This window comes from Ogataea haglerorum (genome assembly GCF_019207285.1).
Source record: "Ogataea haglerorum isolate 81-453-3 chromosome Unknown 81-453-3_NODE_5_length_632335_cov_97.011461, whole genome shotgun sequence".
Classification (NCBI taxonomy): domain Eukaryota; kingdom Fungi; phylum Ascomycota; class Pichiomycetes; order Pichiales; family Pichiaceae; genus Ogataea; species Ogataea haglerorum.
Genome location: NW_025065155.1, coordinates 292,250 through 310,251, shown reverse-complemented (window position 1 = coordinate 310,251; position 18,002 = coordinate 292,250). Strand labels below are relative to the sequence as shown.

The window sequence follows — 18,002 nt, the reverse complement described above, 5'->3', positions numbered from 1 at the left end:
TCGATAAGTGAAAAGTAAGTGCACAACAATTACTCACTAACAGCAGTGTCTGAAATGGCCAATCTGAAGCAGGAGTCGCAGGCGTCCGAGCAGCCTGACCTCAACTTGCAGCCTCAAAATCCAGAGCTCGACGACGAGGAGGACGAGGACTCCAAGCCCTCGAACAAGAGAGAACGCAGGAAGATCGAGATCAGGTTCATCCAGGAAAAGTCCAGGAGACACATCACCTTTTCCAAGCGGAAGGCCGGTATTATGAAGAAGGCGTACGAGCTTTCTGTTTTGACGGGCACCCAGGTGCTGTTGCTTGTTGTTTCCGAGACAGGGCTCGTGTACACGTTCACGACGCCTAAGCTGCAGCCTTTGGTGACCCGGCCGGAGGGAAAGAACCTCATCCAGGCCTGTCTGAATGCTCCTGAGGAGCCTTCGAACGAGGACGAAGACGCGCAAGCCGGCGGCGTCCCCGACACACACGCGTCCCAGGGCCATTCTGCGGCCCAGCACATGCACCCGCAGCTGCAGCCCCAGCAGCCCCAGCAGCCGCTGCCTCCTCCTCCACAGGGCCAGCCCCAGGCAGACCCGTCCCAGGCCGGCCAGCCGCCATACCACATACCCCAGATGGGCAACAACTACCTGAACCCGGACCAGAGCAACTACTACATGGGCTTCAACGGCAATCAAGGTTACAACTGATCACTTTCTAATTAAAGACATTGTCTGTGTAGTTTATATAGCGGTATTGCTTTTTGCAAAATAATCCGAGCTTTCTTTTTGGCACTTTTTTTCGCCCGTACACGTTTTAAAAAACTTTTATGAACAATACCATCTCCAACCTCTCTGCGGGACTCAGAAACGTCCGCATCGGTCAGCCCGTCAGCCGCTCGGACATCCAGAACGAGTACGAAAGCCAGACGAACCAGACGCTGGACTCGGAGTCGGTTTCTCGGCTGAAGGAGTTTTTCTCGCAAGGAGCCCCTAACGAGGGCTTCACGCTTGTGAGCCACAGGTCTGCGCCAAACGGGTTCAAAATCGCCATCATACTATCCGAGCTCGAGTACAGCTACAGCACGATTTTACTGGACTTCAACAAGGGCGAACAGCGCACGCCGGAGTTCCTCGCCATCAACCCGAACGGCAGGGTGCCTGCGCTGATAGACCACACAAACCAGGACCAGCAGGTGTCCATCTGGGAGTCCGGGGCCATCATCCTGTACTTGGTGGAGAAAAAACTCAAGGAAGAGGGCTCCTGCTCGATCTGGAGCGATAACCTTGTCGAGCAAAGCCACATCCTCAGCTGGCTGTTTTTCCAGACCTCGGGCCACTCGCCCATGATTGGCCAGGCGCTACACTTCAAGTACTTCCACTCCAGCAACGTGCCTTCTGCCATCGAGAGATACACCGATGAAGTGCGCCGCGTGTACGGTGTGCTCGAGATGGCCCTTGCCGAGCGTCGCGAGGCTCTGATCATGGAGCTCGACGCAGAAAACGCCGCGTCCTACTCTGCCGGCCTCACGCCGCTGTCCCAGAGCAGGTACTTCGACCACCCCGTGTGGCTCGTGGGCGATCGCGTCACCATTGCAGACCTCTGTTTTGTCACGTGGAACTACGTCGTCGACCGCATTGGAATTGATCTCAAGGCCGAGTTCCCGGAGGTCTACAAGTGGACGAAGCAGATGATGAGGCGACCTGCGGTGATTAGGGCATTGAAAGGTAATGAGTAGTAACGAACGAAAATGTATTATCGTAGAGATGAAAAAAATAAAAAATATTCCTTCTTCGCAATGGCCATCGAAAACCCTGCGCTGCAGATGCTCGGCATCAAGAAGCTCAAGCTGCCGTCCCGCAACTGGATGATTTTTTGGACCGTCGTCGCTGCCGTTGGAGGAGGAATTGTCTACGACAAGCGTCAGCAGTCCGTGCTGCGGGCTCAGTATATGGAAAAGGCCAAACACTTTGGACAGCAGCCGTTTCTGCCCAACCAGCTGCCGCGCAAGCTGCGGATCTACGTTGCGCCGCCTCCTAACGATTTTTTGAGCGAGGGCTTGAAGTATCTGCGCCGCTTTTGCAAGCCTATCTTGAACTCTGCCGCGATCGACTTCGACATCTACACTGCCGAAAGACAGGGAGATATCCGCCACGCCGTGTCGGAGGAGATCCGCCAGATCAGACGTAGTAGGCTCTGCAGAGCCGCAAAGGAAGAGCCAGAGCCCAAGGCCGAGCCAGTGGATCCTGAAGCGACCAAACCCCTAAAGGAACTATTCAGGCCGGCCGACGTACTGGGCATTTTCAAGTGCACCCCGCAGCAGCCGTTGAGCTACGAGGATGCCGGCAGGTCTCCGGAGGACGCAGGCGGCGTTATCACAATTGGCCGCGGGGCCTTCAAGGAGTACATCAACGGAGTTCATGAAGGCTTGTTGGGTCCTTTGGAAAAACCTGAAAAAAAAGAGGAGTCTGCGGACTCTGAGGAACAGCAAGACGAGAAAATGCCAGAGCCGGTCGCTCAGCCGTACATCGCTCCTGCCGACTATCCGTCTGCTCCGCTCGCGCCAGAGCTGGACTTTAATAACCTCAGGGACGAGAACGGCGTGCCATATTTCTTCACCCAGCCAATTCTAGCTCTTCAAAACTACAATGTGGCCGGCTTCACCAAACAGCCAGAAAGATTATACAGGTTCTACCACAAACGGTACCAGCTGATCGAGTACAACGAGCGGCTATGGGGGCTTATCACGAAAAATTCCCGTCCGTTCACTCCTGAAGACATGAAGCTACTGGAGAGCGAGGAAAACGACTGGCCGCGCAGATTCGTGAAGGAGTCGCGGGAGAAGGGAAGCGAGTGGACACGTGACTTTGTTGCTGATCCGCGCGTGCTGCAGCTTCTCAGAGTGTACGACAAGATCGAGAGTACGAGGGAGTGATGTATATAGCGAAGTATGACGATGCGACAGGAGCAGTAGAAGACTTCACTGGCAGCTTCCAAAAAAAGTGCTAACTCTGAGGATCGAACTCAGGACCTTCAGAACTTCAGTCTGACGCTCTCCCAACTGAGCTAAGTCAGCAAACTCAGGCAAAAATCAGCTGCTGTCACTAAGTGGATGGAAGTGGATTCTCTCTTCCCCTGCGTTCCCTAGACACCCCCCATGTCAAGCTAGGCTTATGTTATTGGCTGTATTTTTTGTCTCCTGTCTTCCCTAATTAATACGCCCAGCTACAATCTCCCATTTTAAATTTCCTAATTTTTAATTTTAATTTTCTATCCTCATTTCGTGAGGGTCTATCTGGAATATTTTATCTGGATTCAGCAAAAGATGAGGATCCAGTGCCAGTTTAAGCCGTCTCATTGTGTTCACAGCGTCAAGGCCCAGCTCCTGCTCCAGAAACTCTCTCTTGCCAATCCCCACACCGTGCTCTCCGGAAACTGTTCCCTCGTTTTCAATGGCCCGCTTCACCATATTGTGCACCACCTTTTCAGCGACAGCTCGTTTGTCGGGCGGGAAAATCACCAGTGCATGGATGTTTCCGTCGCCAACATGTCCAACAACCGTCGTCAGAAGCCCATTCGACTCGATATCGTTCACTGTCTCGGTGATGACTGTCGGCAGCTTCGAGATAGGAACGGCAACGTCTGTGGGCCAGGCCTGCGCGTTGGGGATCATTTTCTGCGCCCAGTCGATCGACGTCCACAGCTGCACCTTGCGGGCTCTCCAGATCTCGTCTTTTTCTCCCTGATCGGAGGCCACTTCCATGTTGAAGCCCCCGTTCTTTCTGCAAATCTGCTTCACGATTTTGATCTGGTCGTTCACGGTGTTTTTCGAGCCGCCGAGCTTGAACAGCAGTAAGTTCCTGTCGCTCCACTTGCGGCCCTCGCTGCCTCCCATCTCGGCAAAGCAGCGCATCTGACGGTCGTCCATGAGCTCTACCGCGTTCAACGGCAGCCCGCGACGGAAGAGCTCGGTCACCGTCTGCGCTGCTTCCGACAATTTATTGAAATTGACTATTGCCACCACCTCGTTTTCGGGCTGCACCGCGAGCTTCAGCGTGGCCTCCACAATGATCCCAAGCGTCCCCTCACTGCCTACAAAAAGCCCCGTCAGGTTGTAGCCAGCAGACGATTTTCGCGGCCGGTTCTTGGTCTTGATCACGGTTCCGTCGCTCAACACCACCTTCAGCCCGATCACATTGTCTTTCATCGTCCCATACCGGGTGGCCCGTGTACCTGAGCAGTTAGTGGCAACCATTCCGCCGATACATGCCCCTGGTCCCGGATCCGGCCCAAACATCAGACCGTACTCGTCAAGATACGCATTCAAATCCTGCCAACCAACGCCCGGTTGCACAACAACATCGAGATCCTCCTCGTGGAGCTCCAGCACTTTGTTCATGCGGCCGACGTCGATGCAGATGCCCCGTCTTGTCGGGATGAAGTGGCCCTCGATAGACGTTCCTCCAGAGTACGGAACCATAGGTATTCGGTACTTCGAGCAGATTTTCACCACAGAAACAACCTCTTCCACGCTCTCAGGATACACAACAAGGTCTGGACGCTCTTTCTCAGATGGCTTGTGGAAATTCGAGGAATTGTCTGAATGTAGTGCTAGCTCCCCGTCGGAGACAGACGTCTGGTCTGGGCGCAGCAGCTGACGAATTTCCCTCACAGCTGCTTGGACAGTGCTCTCAGACGCATAGACGGGCGACTGGCTCAGGTCGCTGAGCGGTGTTGTCGCCTTTGGCGGGAATACGTCCATTGGTGGATAGCTTCTGAGATACTGGTAAGTGCCATAAGAACTGGCGATCCCGACAACTCCCACAAAAGCGACGGTTCTGAAGCCCAACAACGCATTTCCAGAGGCCCTCTGAGAGTAGTGCCGTCTGAAAACACCCCGGGAATTAATACCAAAGTGCCTGATAAACATGGACGAACTGATAAGAAATTCTCGGGCTGTGCTCTTTATTTTTCGCACAATTTTCCACCAACAGTTTCCGCATGGGTCTATCCGCTCCAATCAAACAGGTTCTGGCCAGGTTCCCGCTCGTGGTGTACCCGTCTGAAAATACAGACGTGGAGATGCCGGCAACGAAGCTGGCGTTTCGAGACAGCCGCGACTCGCGCAATTCCTTCAACCTGGGTGTCTACAACGTGGTGCCTCTCTCTTTTGACAACAGCGTCGCGGCGTCGCTCGACCCGGTGTGTTTCTACTGCATGCTGCTTTTGGCGTACAAACAGGGGTACAAATTGCCGCTGCTGGAAAATGGCGGCTCTGGAAACTGTATTTCCGTGCTGACGCACCACAGCGCCGTGGACGGCCAACTTCCGATTCTTGTGGAGGATGAGGACGACAGAAAAGAACGCAAACTGCGCAGAAAAATCCGCTCTGCGGCGACCATCGAGAAATTCAATCTCTCAACGGTGTCGAACCCCAAAGAACTCATGTATATACAATTGGTGGACACTAGACTATACGACTATTTCACGGCCAAAGTGCTGCAGATCTCGGCAACGTCCATCTATAACCAGTCCAGCACGCCCTTCAATTCCGCTCTCGGCCATCTCGTGAGACGAAACAACTTCCATCTGCGCAATCCCGCCATTGCTGCGCAATACACTGACTCGATACATCTGCCTCTCAAATACACCGCCCAGGCCATACAGAACGAACACGACCGCTGTGATCGCGAGGGAAAGCAGCTGCTCGAGTGGTTTGAGACATTGCTCGAGGACGAGCTGTTTTTCGACAAGCCTGGCGTGCTGGACTTCAAGCTGGCCGCCTATGTCTATGCTCTGATGAATATCGAGGACGCCGAGCTTGAGTATCCGAAACTGAAGGCGCATTGCCGCAGAATCATAGCAGGCGTCATATAATTCATTTCCACGGGTTGTCGTCGTCCTCGGCCTCCCACGTTTTGTACGCAATGGAAGTCGGCACCGTGAGCTCCTTGAATAAATCTGTTCCTGGGTTCTCCGGCTCCGAGCCCCTTCCTTCTTGGCTGTCGTGGTCGGTGCACTTGTCATAAAGGTCCTCGAGGTCGTCAATGACCTGGATTGGCAATAATGGCTGATGGAGCCGGATTTTCTTCTGGTCGGAGCCGTATTGGTGCAGCAGCTCGAGCTGGCGTGGCAGCACCAGCGGAAACACCTGGCCTGGGTTCAAAAACAGCTTATCGGAGCCCGAGTAGTACGCCTTTTGACGGCCGGCCGTGGGGTTCTGCTTCAAGTGCGCTTTCAGGTTCTTTGGGAACTTCTGCTCTGTGATCTCGTATCTATATTGCTTGACGACGTGCAGCAACTGCTTGGAGCTCAGCACGTCAAATCTGTTCATGATATTCTTCAGCAAATCCAGATCTTCCGCCGTGAGCCCGCTCATCACCTGCAACCATTCCAGCAGTTCGACAAGCGGAAGCAAATGGTGCTGGCCGATTTTGTACAGCGAGTTGTAGTAAAACGTTCCGTCCATCGGGTCCTGCTTGTTGTTGTGGAAGCGTGCGACATTGCTGAGTTTTGTCTCAGTCCCAACGATGCTTTCCGGATAGCTGTCGTCGTTGAAGTCTAAAGTTTCGGCCCGGTACGGGACCAGATTGTTGGCTCTGAGCCAGTCCTGGATGTACGACAGATTGAGCCTGATCTGCAGCGCCTTCACACGCGTATTGTACTTCTTGTTGGCCAGGATCCTGTTGAAAATAGAGCTTCCGAGCCAGTACAGCACGGCAGCAAAGCACTGCTGTTTGTACACGTCGTTCACGTGATGAAGCTCTAGAACGTAAACCAATGCGCCCAGCGTCTGGATGATTTTCAGCGGCGACGGTTTCATCTGCTGCTCCAGCGACGGAGGATACAGCATCTCGAGGATCTCGTCGTAGGTGGATTTCAGAGCCACCTTGTGCTTGAACATCCTCCATTGCGCCTTGTACACAGTCTGCAAGTCTGGGACGCTCGTGTAGTCCAGAATGCACGGCTCCAGCAGCGGCTCCAGCTTGGCGTCCATCACGAACGCCAGCTGGAAAATCAGCGACTGCGCGGTGGAAATCAGTTCCTGGAGCGTCTTGGGGCTTTTGGCAAGAAACGGACACGCGGTGTCTCTGTGGAAAAAGTACTGCAGATGGTTCAGGCACGAGATCCAGTATCCAAGCAGAACAATGTCCGTCTGCAGCCCGGAGGACGGCTGGACCACGCCGCTCTTGGTGTTGGTGACGCTTCTGACTCTCGTGAAAAACAGATCCACAAACGACTCCGCCAGTTCCATGCTGTCCATCTTCCCGCTGATGTACCGGACCGACTGGAAGACCACTGCAGCCGGATAGATGGCCTTGTGCTGGTATTTGGCGTGCAGCGAGAATATGTAGTCTATTGTGGCAGAAATGCTCTCGTCGCTGACCTTGACGAACTGCCGCGGCATCAGGTGGCCGAAATCAAAGTTGTCCGTATAGAACGAGTCGTCCAGCATGCTGGCCTCGTCGTCCTCGTCGACGAATTTCGAGCCCGAGTAGGGCTCCGTCGATTTCGGGCTGTCGCTCTCCACGTTCAGCGCCTGGACACGGCTCTCGAACTGCTCGTCCGTCGGGAGCAACGGGTCTTTCTTGTAGAAGCTGCTGTCGTTCGATTGCGGCGCCGTCTTGTCCAGATAGTTGTGCACCTTGTAGTAATTGTAGATTTCAGACTCCGGCTTGAGCATGTCGAGCGCGTTCTGATGCGACCGCTCGCTGCGCAGGTACGGGTCTGCGTCGTTCGCGAGCAACACCTCGACGACCGGGATGTTTTCCAGATACGTCGCCCACATCAAAGGCGTCCACTGAAGCAAGGAGTCGCTTTTATTCACGTCCACCACGCTCACCAGGGCTGTGACGCACTCGATCGAGCCGAAGCAGACGGCGTAGATCAGCGGGCTCAGGCCATTGAGGTCGACGTTGCTGAGCTGCGCCAGCTTCGCGGCGTCCGCAGACGAGATAAACTGCGTCAGCTGGATGTGATCGTTGGTGGTGCACGCGAGACACAGTTTGGCGAACCAGTCCGAGTCTGCGGCCAGTTCCAGCGCTTTTTTCGCCGCCTGCACCTTCGCCCAGTTGCCGTCTGTCGAAAGCACAGAAGAGAGAGACGCTTTCCACGGGTCTAGCGACATAGAGATAGTCCAAAATTATTCTATGTTTTGTCTTGTGTGGAGCGAGGCGGGTGTGGAAAATAAATACATATTCGCTTAGTATATCTCATGCCAGCACAGTTCAGCTTTGACCAGCGGCTGCAGTCGCCAGTAGCCAGAAACGGCAGCAGCGCGGCGGCAGGACACGAATTGGAGTCGCTGGAACGGCCGCAGTCGCCGCAGTCGCACGCGAGCCCGTCTGATCGCGACGCTATACAGCTGATCACCCTCAAAAAGATCACCTCCCGGCTGTTTGAGAACCTGCAGCAGCTGGAACACCAGGGCGAGCCGGTGTGTCTGGCCGTCTGCGCCAAATACATTGCCTTTGGAACAGCCAAGGGTCACGTGCTGGTATTCAGCTACGACCAGTCTCTCGAGGCCGCTTTCTCCACCGCGGTGCCCATCACGGCGATCTCGTTTTCGCTGGACTCCGGCTCGCTGGCCGTGGGCCACAGAACGGGCCGGGTCAGCGTCTACGAGCTTTCGAACCAGGACAGGCCGGCTCACACTTTCGACCCGCTAGGCAGCCCGATATCCACGCTCTCGTTTGTCGGGAAACGCCATTCGGCTCTTCTGAGCACCACGGACGACGGAAGGCTCGTGTACCACCACGCCACACGCACGCTGTTTGGGTTCAGCTGCAGTTCGCGGACGCTGGCCGAAAATGTTCTCGCCTCTGCACAGCTGCTGATGGGCCCCGTGGCTTACCCGACAGACACCATGGGCGTTCTTGCGCTGATGACGCCGTCCGGGCTGACGGTTCTATCAACAGACCCTGTAGTGCAGACCCATTTCAGGGTGGGAAAGCCCAGGATTCTCGCCGAGACAGACACGTTCTGTTGCGCCCAGTGGTTTCCTGCTGCCAAAGAGTCTCCTGCCCTGGCGTACTCGTGGGGAAACGTGCTGACGTTGATAGAAGTTGTGGCGGACAAAATTGTCGACGAGCGCAAAAGCGAGTCGGTGCTGCTCCGCTACGAGAACAAGCGCAGATTCGCGTGCCAGGAGCCCATCGTTGCCATACACTGGCTGAATGCCAGGGTTCTTGTGGTTCTGACCGTTTCGCAGCGGCTTTTCTGTCTTTCGCGGGAAAATCTCGAGGTGCTCACCGAACAGGACGTGATGAACAAGCACGTGAAGTACCGCCTGGCAAACTCGCAGCATCGCAGCTTTGCAGCTACCAGCGCAGTTTTTCGAGGAAAGCTGTTTGTTCTGGGAAAGTACCAGACGTTTCTGGGCTCCCCACGCAACTGGGCAGACGAGCTCTTTGAGCTGCTACAGTCGGGCCAGTACATCAGCGCGCTGGAGACGGCGCGTATACAGTACGAAGGTCTCTGCGACCTAGTTTTAATTGGATTGCCAAAGGACGACGACGAGCGTCATCAGAAGATGCGCCATCACATCATGCAGATGCTCGATGCGTCTTCCAGATACATCTTTACCGACCAGGCGCTTCTTGCGATGGAACCACTCGCGCGCAAAGACGTTCTTACGCAGTTCCTTGCCACAGCTTTCAGAGTCTGTGTCAGCCTCCAGCCCGAGCCCGCCGTTTACGAGCAGCTGTTTGAGAGATACGTGGCCAATGGGCTGGAGGATGTGTATTTTGGCGTTCTGGAGAAGTTCATCCGCAAAGACGAGATTACAGTCCTGCCTCCTGCCGTGCTGCGCAAAATGGTGGCTCGCTATGTCTACGACGGTAGAGGCCATATCCTGGAAGAGATAATCTGTTTCTTGGACCTGAAACAACTGGACATTGACCTCACCATTACTCTGTGTCGCGAAAACCATCTGAACGACTCGCTAGCATACATTTGGAACACCATGCTGGAAGACTATATCACCCCGCTTATGGACGCCTTGAAAGCTCTAAAAAAGCATGGCCACGAGCCCGCCTACCATGACGCCGACTACGTCTACGCATACATATCGTACGTTTTGACTGGAAGACAGTATCCTACCGAGAAGCCGATCAACTACAGAACGTGCGACACAGCGAAAAAGAATATCTACTATGTGCTTTTCAGCGGAGCAGCCGTTTCGTGGCCCCGCGGGGCCCCCAAATTCCACATCGTCGACGAAGAAAACGTAGTCGACGAGCCTGCGTTTCCGTACCTTTTTCTGCTGCTGAAACACGATGGAGCTCTTTTTTTCCGGTGTCTGAACGAGGTTTTTGAGGACACTTTTCTCAACGAGAACGAAGTGTTCGGTTTCTCCAGCAACTCAGACACTTACGAGCTGAAGGTGAGCCGCCAGTACATACTCGACGTCTTGATGGGCATATTTGGCGAAAATGAGTTTGGCAAGGAGTACAAGACGTATTTGGCTATCTTCATTGCCCGGAACTACCCCAAGTACATGCAATTCATTCGACTGTCCAATTCGCTGCTGGAGTCCATTATTCGCGACCTCTGTGCGTATCCCGTTCCTGAACTGAAAGAGGAGTGCGAGTTGAGTCTGCAGAGCCTGCTTTCTGTGCACAAGCCCAGCACATCCTTGGTGCCGTTGCTGGAATCTGCCGGGTTTTACAACGCCCTGGTGAGCATCTACCAGTCTGAGCAGCGTGCGCTCAAGCTGCTGGAGCTTTGGATCGAGCAGAAAAACCGGCCCGAGGTCACGGAGATCATGGAACGCTGTTTCAGACTCGTCAGACACAACCCTGGCGAAAGGCTCGACGTGGAACAGTTTCTGGAACGCCATTTCGCCGAGTTCTGCGCCGATCCTGCTGCCGCTGCCCAGGTGTTTTCTGAGCACTGTCAAAAGCTCAACTCCAAGGCTCTGGAGCTGGACCAGCGGCAGAAATACGAATATCTCAAAACAGTGTTTGATATCCGTGCCCAGAGGGGACTCGTGGTGTCTTCCGAGATGGAAATTGCCTACGCAGAGTGTCTGCTCCAGCACGATCCCGCCGGTCTCAAGCAGTTTGTGCTTGGTTGCAAGGTGACCGAGAAATTGATGCATTTTCTGAGAGAAAACCAGCAGTTCGAGACGATCGTCGAAATACACCGCAGAGAAAACGAACCCGTGCAGGCGGTCGAGCAAATCATCCAGGCCTTGAAGTACTGCGCCACGCACCTAGAAAATGCAGATAACAGCGACGTTCTTTGGAGATATCTGTACCTTGGCTTTGACGTCATTAAGGAATCCCAGCTCACTCCCGACCCGTCGCAGGATCTGCAGCCAGATGAGAAACTGTACCTGGAGCTTGTGGAGACTGCGGTTGGATTTTTTGTGGCGGCCGAGGGGCCGTTACTGGACAGTTTCAAGCGACTCGTCCAGGACGCATTCACGACGCTGATTAACGTCAAAAGAGACCATTCGGACTCGTTTTCGCGCATCTTCAACACGTTTCTGACACGCTCGTCCGTCCAGCTCACGACGCTGCAAGAGGTGCGGCCCGTGCTGGACGAGATTTTCGTGGCCTACGCTCACCAGGAGGTGATTTACGAAATTATCTTGCGGCTGGTGAACAACGACATTTTCCAGGAACTGATGGTGCTACAGGCGAAAAGAGGAACCGGCTGGTCGCTTGCCAACCTGGAGTGCGAGGTGTGCGGCAAGCCGATCTGGGGGTCCAAGGTGAGCGCGCAGGTGTTTGATGCGTGGCAGGAGTGCCGTTTGCAGGGCGTCGTGCGCACGTCGATCGACGCAGATGTCATGGTGTTCCAATGTCGTCACGGTTATCATACCAGATGCCTACATAACATGGGCGTGGAGAAAGAGTGTATCCTGTGTAGAAACCAATAGATTCGCGTTCACGCTTTCGTCTCGTCCATCCAGTCCAGCGTGTACTTTATCCCGTCGGCAAGACTCACCTTGGGCTTGTACCCGAGCAATTCCTTGGCCTTGGATATGTTGTGGTATCTGTTGGCACAGGCAATTTTGACGCGGAACGGCGTGAGACCGGGCTCCTTGCCGATCAGGCCGCACACGAACTCCGACACATAGCCAATGGCAATGGCCAGCGACCGGCTCAGAACGATGTTTTTCTTGTCGATGTGGCCGTCGGCCTTCCACACGGTTCTGGCGAGCGTCCAGAAATACGTAGGGGCGTCGTTCGTCACGAAGAACGTCTCGCCGCCCACAACGGCCGCGGACTCGGGGTCCAGCAGTTTTTGGGCCGCCAAAACGTGCGCGTCGGCAACGTTGCCGGCGTAGCTCCAGTCAAACAGATTGTTGTTGTCGCCGACCTGGAACTTGGTCTGGCCCCTGCGCAGCACCTGGCGCAAGCCAGGGACCAGCTGGCGGTCGCCCGGCCCGAAAATACCCGCCGGCCGCAGACAAACGGTGTAGAAGTGCTCTTCTGGCGCGTTGGCCTCCATCACCATTTTCTCGGCAATGGCCTTGGTTTCGTTGTAGCCGTCCATTGGGACCTCTGGAATCGGCCATCTCTCGTCCGCGTTGTAGATGTCGTGTCCGTCGAAGATCACACCGGCCGACGAGGTGTACACGAGGGCAGGCACGTTTTTCTGCTTGGCGCAGTGGAGCAGGTTCGCAGTGCCCCGGACGTTGACCTTTTCGTACACTTCCTGGGCGAGACCGTGCATTGGCGACGCCGAGTGCACGACGACCTGGGGCCCGAACCGGTCGATAGCGTCGTTGACATCTTTTTCGGAGGTCAAATCGCCCACAAACACGTCGATCTGGGCCGGGTCGAAGGTGAAGTACTGGGAGATTTTTTCGGGCAGCGGCCGCACATCAAACACGTGGATCCGAGGCCGGTCCTCGAGCTGCCAGAATTGCTCGATCAGGTGCAGTCCCAGGAAGCCTGCGCCTCCCACCAAAAGCACGGAATCCAGAGCCATCGTATAATATTTAACAAACGAGAAACAATTTTATTTTTTCGACGCGACGGTGACTAACTAGGCAATGTGCACTTTTTCCGCGCTGCACCTGAAAATCTTTTTAATTGATGACTGAAAAACCAGCAGAGTCGAGACTTTGGGGCGGCCGTTTCACAGGAGCGACCGACCCGCTCATGGACCTTTACAACGCGTCGCTGCCGTACGACCAGAAGATGTATGCGGCCGACCTCGAGGGCACCAGAGTGTACACCCAGGGCCTGCACAAACTAGGGCTTTTGACGTCGCAGGAGCTTTCTGAGATCCACCGCGGGCTCAAGCAGATCCACCAGGAGTGGGCGGACGGCACGTTCGTGGAGAAGCCCGGCGACGAGGACATTCACACCGCCAACGAGCGCCGGCTCGGCGAGATCATTGGCCGCAACATTGCTGGCAAGGTGCACACGGGCCGGTCCAGAAACGACCAGGTGGCCACCGACATGCGGATCTACGTCCGGGAAGAGCTAAAGAAGCTGGCTGTGCTGCTGAAGTCGCTAATAGAGGTCATGGTCTCGCGCGCCGAGAAGGAGATCGACGTGCTGATGCCGGGCTACACCCATCTGCAAAAAGCGCAGCCAATCAGATGGGCGCACTGGATCAGCATGTACGCCACCTACTTCACCGAGGACTACAAGCGGCTGCAGCAGCTGATCGAGAGGGTGAACGTGTCGCCGCTCGGTTCGGGCGCGCTTGCGGGCCATCCGTACGGCATCGACAGAGAGTTCCTGGCTGCGGGTCTGGGCTTTTCGGGCGTCATTGGCAACTCGCTCGTGGCGGTCAGCGACCGCGACTTTGTCGTGGAGACGATGTTCTGGTCGTCGCTGTTCATGAACCACGTGTCCCGATTCAGCGAGGACCTGATTATATATTCCAGCGGAGAATTTGGCTTCGTCAAGCTGGCGGACGCGTACTCGACGGGCTCGTCCCTGATGCCTCAGAAGAAGAACCCGGACTCGTTGGAGCTGCTGCGCGGAAAGTCTGGCCGTGTTTTCGGCTCGCTGGCCGGCTTTATGATGTCGATCAAGTCGATTCCGTCGACCTACAACAAAGACATGCAGGAGGACAAGGAGCCGCTGTTCGACAGTCTGCGGACCGTGGAGCACTCGGTTCTGATCGCGACGGGCGTGGTGTCGACGCTCAGCATCGACGCGGCCAAGATGAGGGCCGCGCTGTCGATGGACATGCTGGCTACCGACCTGGCAGACTATCTCGTCCGGAAGGGCGTTCCGTTCAGAGAAACGCACCATATTTCGGGCGAGTGTGTGCGCAAGGCCGAGGAGGAGCAGCTGAGCGGCATCGACAAGCTGACCCTGGCGCAGTTCCAGCAGATCGACCCGCGCTTCGAGGAAAATGTTTTCGAGACGTTCGACTTCGAGGCCAGCGTCGAGAGAAGAACCGCCACCGGCGGCACCGCCAGGAGCGCGGTGCTCCAGCAGCTGGCCCAGCTTAGACAGACCCTCAACCACTAAATATGGGTATTAGTTAACTAATGCTCGACGGTATATATTAGCTATAATGCGCCACCTTGTCCAAGTCGATCAGCTCCCGCGGGAGATTGTCGCACTGGGGCCGTGCTCCAAAACTGAAACTGTCCATCCGCGACCTCTCCTCCTTCAGGAGCGGCGAGCACAGACACTCCTCTGTCATTGCGGGCTCTGATTTGGGCGACGACTGCGCAGAGCTGACGGGCGATCTCAGCGAGATGGAAGAGCGTCCGAGGACGCTGGCAAGGTCGTCCTGGATGGCCGCGCCGGTGCGGCTGAGCGATCTGCGGTGCTGTCTGGGCGAGCCGGGACTGCAGCAATCGGATGCGGACGACCGCCGTGGCAACGACTGGTGTTTCTGGTGCGGTCTGAGCGAGAGCTCGCCAAAAGAGCTGGCCAGCAAAACGGTGCGCGGCTACTCGTACTTGTCGTACTTGAGCTTCTTGCGGATGCCGGCGTGCTGGCGCGGCGACACGTCGGCGCGCTGCAGCGTTTTTTCGTCGCTCTCGCTGTCGGACTCCTGGATGGTCGGCGTCTGAGGAGTATTGAATTGGCTGGAGCTTCTGCGGGACTTCTGCGGCGAGTCTTCTGGCTTCGGGAAGGAGTAGCTGTTCATGGCGCGCTGGCACTCCTCCCAGTCGTACGCCTCTGTGACCAAAGCCGAGTACATGCTTTGACAGCTGTGGCGAACGCTGGCATTTTATATGCTCCGGGTGGCAGCCACGCAACGTGCAGTTAATAGCGTGCGTTTTTAGCGAGACACTGTCAACTTACGCTTGCATGCACAAGAAGCAGTAATTTGCACGCATCTGGCACAGCGGGCTAGGTTTGGTTGCAGAGACGGGATTGTTGCTGCCGGACGAAAAAGCAATGTGTCAAATTTTATATTGTAGCCTACAGACGTCCTGCAGCATCACCTTTCTGTTCTTGCCAAAATATGCACGAGAACTAGCGAGTTTCTTGCAGCAAGGCCACCTACAAAAATGAGGGGACGAGACGGCGAATAGCAGAGACAATCGGCACACAGTGCCAAGTAGCTCTCTGCAACCATGCACAGCTTCCATTAGAGCACACACTACAATCCGCTATCTCGCACCATACTATTGCTCCCCGCGTATCTCCTGCAGGAGCATACACCAGTTACCACCTATCTGCGGCTTCTGTCAACGATAGAAATGGTGTGCAGTAGCAAGTCTGGCGACTCGACACAGATACTGCAAAGCAGCTCTGCTTTCAGAAATGAGGGTATGGTCTCGTCATGATTTTGAGTACATCCGATTGGTGCACAGCATCTCATTGTCATCATACAAATCGCCAGCACTTCCAACCGCACTTTCTTCGCCAAAAGAAAGCGTACTTGGTAGTAACCTAACTAGTGTTTAAAAATTTTTCCAGCTTTTATCTCGAGGTCGTGCACCGCACAAACAGATGCCGTAGCCACTGCATTCTAGAACGCAGCTTCTCCAGAACCCTGGTGACCATCTACTGCGTGTCTGGCGGCCACAGCTGCGTAAGCAGAAACCCAATCACGTCGCGGTCGTCAAAGTACTGGATGTGCGACCCCACCGCGCTGATCAGGTCGATGTCGAAGTAGCCTTGTGGCAGCGAGTAGTCGACACGTCCGGTGCGATTCAGCCCTTCCAGCAGCTTCTTGACGTGGTCAGGGATTACTTTTTGCTCGGTATGCTTCGGGGTTTTATCCTGTTTCTCGCCGTTTTGGGCCGCGTCGCCCAATCCGGCGAAATTGATAGCACGACGCAAGTACTCGTTGTTTATCAGGTTATTTGGCAGCTCGGCAAGAGACTGGATTTGCGAGTTGAGGCTATCATCCTCAAAAGCAATCGTTTGGGGCTTCACGTCTGCAAGGAAGGAGTGCACCAGGGGCTCGACTCTGTAGGCCACGGGATCCGTGGGATAGAAAATATTGTAGTAATTGCCGACTTTCGGAGAGCTCACATTTTCATGGTTCGCACTGTCGCGGGCTCGAATGTTGTGACGCTGGATAAGCTTGAACACGCCGTTCGGCGAGCCGAGTCCAAAGAAGTTCTCCACCGGGAACTTGAGATGCTTTCTAGGGTCGAGGTCCTCGGGAGAGTCAGGCTGGGAGCACAAGATGTCCAGACAGATGGCAGAGCCTAGCGAGTGGCCAAGCAGGGATATCTTGCCATCAAATTGCGGATGCCGCTCCAAGTACTTGTCGTAGATGGCATTGGCGTACTTGACGACGCTCGACAGAATCTGCTGCTTGAAACGGGGCTCGTAAAAAAGTAAAATGTCCATAACTACGTCCGCTGCAAGATGCCGCAGTGGTGTGATTGCATCAATATTGATTTGGTTGAGCGTGGGCAGCCGCGGATGTCCGTCCGGCTCGTATTCGTCAAATATCTTATCTAGCGAGAAGTCCACGTCAAACCGCCAGATGATCGGCAGCACCTGCACCTTGCAGTTGCTGAGCTTTCCGTCGTTTTTGTGCCGCGCAATTTCCTCTTCAGAATAGGCCATTTTCACGTATTTGGGATTATGGGTAAAGAGTTGCTTGAAGTGTTTTCTCATGTTGTTGCAGTCGTGGGCGAAGTTGACCGAAGCGAACCGGTGGCTGAGCGTCTGGCCAATCCCGTGGATGCACAGAATTAAATGGTCCACCTCTCGGTCGCCGGAGTTGGCTATGATATTCGGGCTCGTGTAATCTGCCTCCATGTCTTTCTGGAACCGCTCGTTACTGGCCTGGCCCGTCCAGCTCTTCATCCACGAGGTCAGCAGATCCTTCTCTTCGTCCGTGCTTTCCTCAGAGGCCTCCTCTGTCTTTTTCGGCTCCGCTTTCTCGTATCCCCGGGTGACCGTGTCTGCCCCCAGGACCTGCTGGGCCGGCAGCTTGTAGAAGTTTTTGATCTGAAGCTTGCCAACTGTCGAGTCCTTGGAGATCATGAACGCCGTCTTGTGGTCCTTGAACACCGCGATCTTGTCCTCTTTTTCAAAATCGGTTGCTTTTTCAAACGGCCACTTCCTCCCTTCTCTCTCGTACAAACTCACCTCCGACGCGATCTCGGCCGTCACGGGCTCGTCAGAAGACTGTAGCTCTTTGAACGGGCCCAACTCCCTGTACTTGTGTTCCAGCTGGTCTGCAATCGGCGCTGGAAGCGGCATATTATCGAGAAACCAGAGTCCTCTGCGTATCTCGTAAGCGGGGCCCTCCCAGTAGGCCGGCCGCATTATCATTTTCTCCAAGTTGCAATCAAACAGCTGATCCTCATTCACTGCCACCTCTTTGGGGCTCTCTCCATTTTTCCAGGCACGGAATGCTGCTTCCAGATTATCAGAGTCGGTCCTAGCAAATGGGATGAACTTCTTGGGCCGTTCCGTCTGCTTGTAATTGAACCCTTTGGGCTTGGAGACGGGGATATCCGTGGCATAGAACCAGCGAATAGCGGCCGCCGGGGTCGAATACCGTCGTATGGCAAAAAAGAATTTCATTGGGCTGTGACAGATCTAGAGGGGAATAAAAAAGATTTCAGGGCCTTTAAGCCGTCAGATATTTATTTTATTTTATTTTATTTTCC

General features: G+C 54.9%; 11 protein-coding genes across 11 annotated transcripts; 6 read left to right on the top strand and 5 right to left on the bottom strand.

Moving 5' to 3' along the window:
• Window positions 1-54: 54 nt before the first annotated feature.
• Window positions 55-690, top strand: KL911_002126 (uncharacterized protein; the record flags this gene model as incomplete). Its single annotated transcript, XM_043197161.1, has 1 exon — window positions 55-690. The coding sequence occupies one exon, from the start codon at window positions 55-57 to the stop codon at window positions 688-690; it is 636 nt and encodes a 211-aa protein (XP_043055131.1).
• Window positions 691-809: 119 nt separating this feature from the next.
• KL911_002125 (uncharacterized protein) lies at window positions 810-1,718 on the top strand (the record flags this gene model as incomplete). The annotated part of the gene is made up of 1 exon (XM_043197160.1): window positions 810-1,718. One exon carries the CDS (start codon window positions 810-812, stop codon window positions 1,716-1,718), a length of 909 nt encoding a protein of 302 aa, XP_043055130.1.
• A 60-nt stretch (window positions 1,719-1,778) lies between these two features.
• On the top strand, window positions 1,779-2,915 carry KL911_002124 (uncharacterized protein; the record flags this gene model as incomplete). Its single annotated transcript, XM_043197159.1, has 1 exon — window positions 1,779-2,915. The coding sequence occupies one exon, from the start codon at window positions 1,779-1,781 to the stop codon at window positions 2,913-2,915; it is 1,137 nt and encodes a 378-aa protein (XP_043055129.1).
• Window positions 2,916-3,242: 327 nt separating this feature from the next.
• Window positions 3,243-4,910, bottom strand: KL911_002123 (uncharacterized protein; the record flags this gene model as incomplete). The annotated part of the gene is made up of 1 exon (XM_043197158.1): window positions 3,243-4,910. One exon carries the CDS (start codon window positions 4,908-4,910, stop codon window positions 3,243-3,245), a length of 1,668 nt encoding a protein of 555 aa, XP_043055128.1.
• Window positions 4,911-4,981: 71 nt separating this feature from the next.
• On the top strand, window positions 4,982-5,857 carry KL911_002122 (uncharacterized protein; the record flags this gene model as incomplete). Its single annotated transcript, XM_043197157.1, has 1 exon — window positions 4,982-5,857. One exon carries the CDS (start codon window positions 4,982-4,984, stop codon window positions 5,855-5,857), a length of 876 nt encoding a protein of 291 aa, XP_043055127.1.
• A 1-nt stretch (window position 5,858) lies between these two features.
• On the bottom strand, window positions 5,859-8,108 carry KL911_002121 (uncharacterized protein; the record flags this gene model as incomplete). Its single annotated transcript, XM_043197156.1, has 1 exon — window positions 5,859-8,108. The coding sequence occupies one exon, from the start codon at window positions 8,106-8,108 to the stop codon at window positions 5,859-5,861; it is 2,250 nt and encodes a 749-aa protein (XP_043055126.1).
• An 87-nt stretch (window positions 8,109-8,195) lies between these two features.
• KL911_002120 (uncharacterized protein) lies at window positions 8,196-11,867 on the top strand (the record flags this gene model as incomplete). The annotated part of the gene is made up of 1 exon (XM_043197155.1): window positions 8,196-11,867. The coding sequence occupies one exon, from the start codon at window positions 8,196-8,198 to the stop codon at window positions 11,865-11,867; it is 3,672 nt and encodes a 1,223-aa protein (XP_043055125.1).
• Window positions 11,868-11,875: 8 nt separating this feature from the next.
• KL911_002119 (uncharacterized protein) lies at window positions 11,876-12,925 on the bottom strand (the record flags this gene model as incomplete). The annotated part of the gene is made up of 1 exon (XM_043197153.1): window positions 11,876-12,925. One exon carries the CDS (start codon window positions 12,923-12,925, stop codon window positions 11,876-11,878), a length of 1,050 nt encoding a protein of 349 aa, XP_043055124.1.
• A 107-nt stretch (window positions 12,926-13,032) lies between these two features.
• On the top strand, window positions 13,033-14,430 carry KL911_002118 (uncharacterized protein; the record flags this gene model as incomplete). The annotated part of the gene is made up of 1 exon (XM_043197152.1): window positions 13,033-14,430. One exon carries the CDS (start codon window positions 13,033-13,035, stop codon window positions 14,428-14,430), a length of 1,398 nt encoding a protein of 465 aa, XP_043055123.1.
• A 37-nt stretch (window positions 14,431-14,467) lies between these two features.
• Window positions 14,468-15,115, bottom strand: KL911_002117 (uncharacterized protein; the record flags this gene model as incomplete). Its single annotated transcript, XM_043197151.1, has 2 exons — window positions 14,468-14,720; window positions 14,871-15,115. The coding sequence occupies 2 exons, from the start codon at window positions 15,113-15,115 to the stop codon at window positions 14,468-14,470; spliced, it is 498 nt and encodes a 165-aa protein (XP_043055122.1).
• Window positions 15,116-15,927: 812 nt separating this feature from the next.
• On the bottom strand, window positions 15,928-17,916 carry KL911_002116 (uncharacterized protein; the record flags this gene model as incomplete). Its single annotated transcript, XM_043197150.1, has 1 exon — window positions 15,928-17,916. One exon carries the CDS (start codon window positions 17,914-17,916, stop codon window positions 15,928-15,930), a length of 1,989 nt encoding a protein of 662 aa, XP_043055121.1.
• Between the last annotated feature and the right edge of the window lie 86 nt (window positions 17,917-18,002).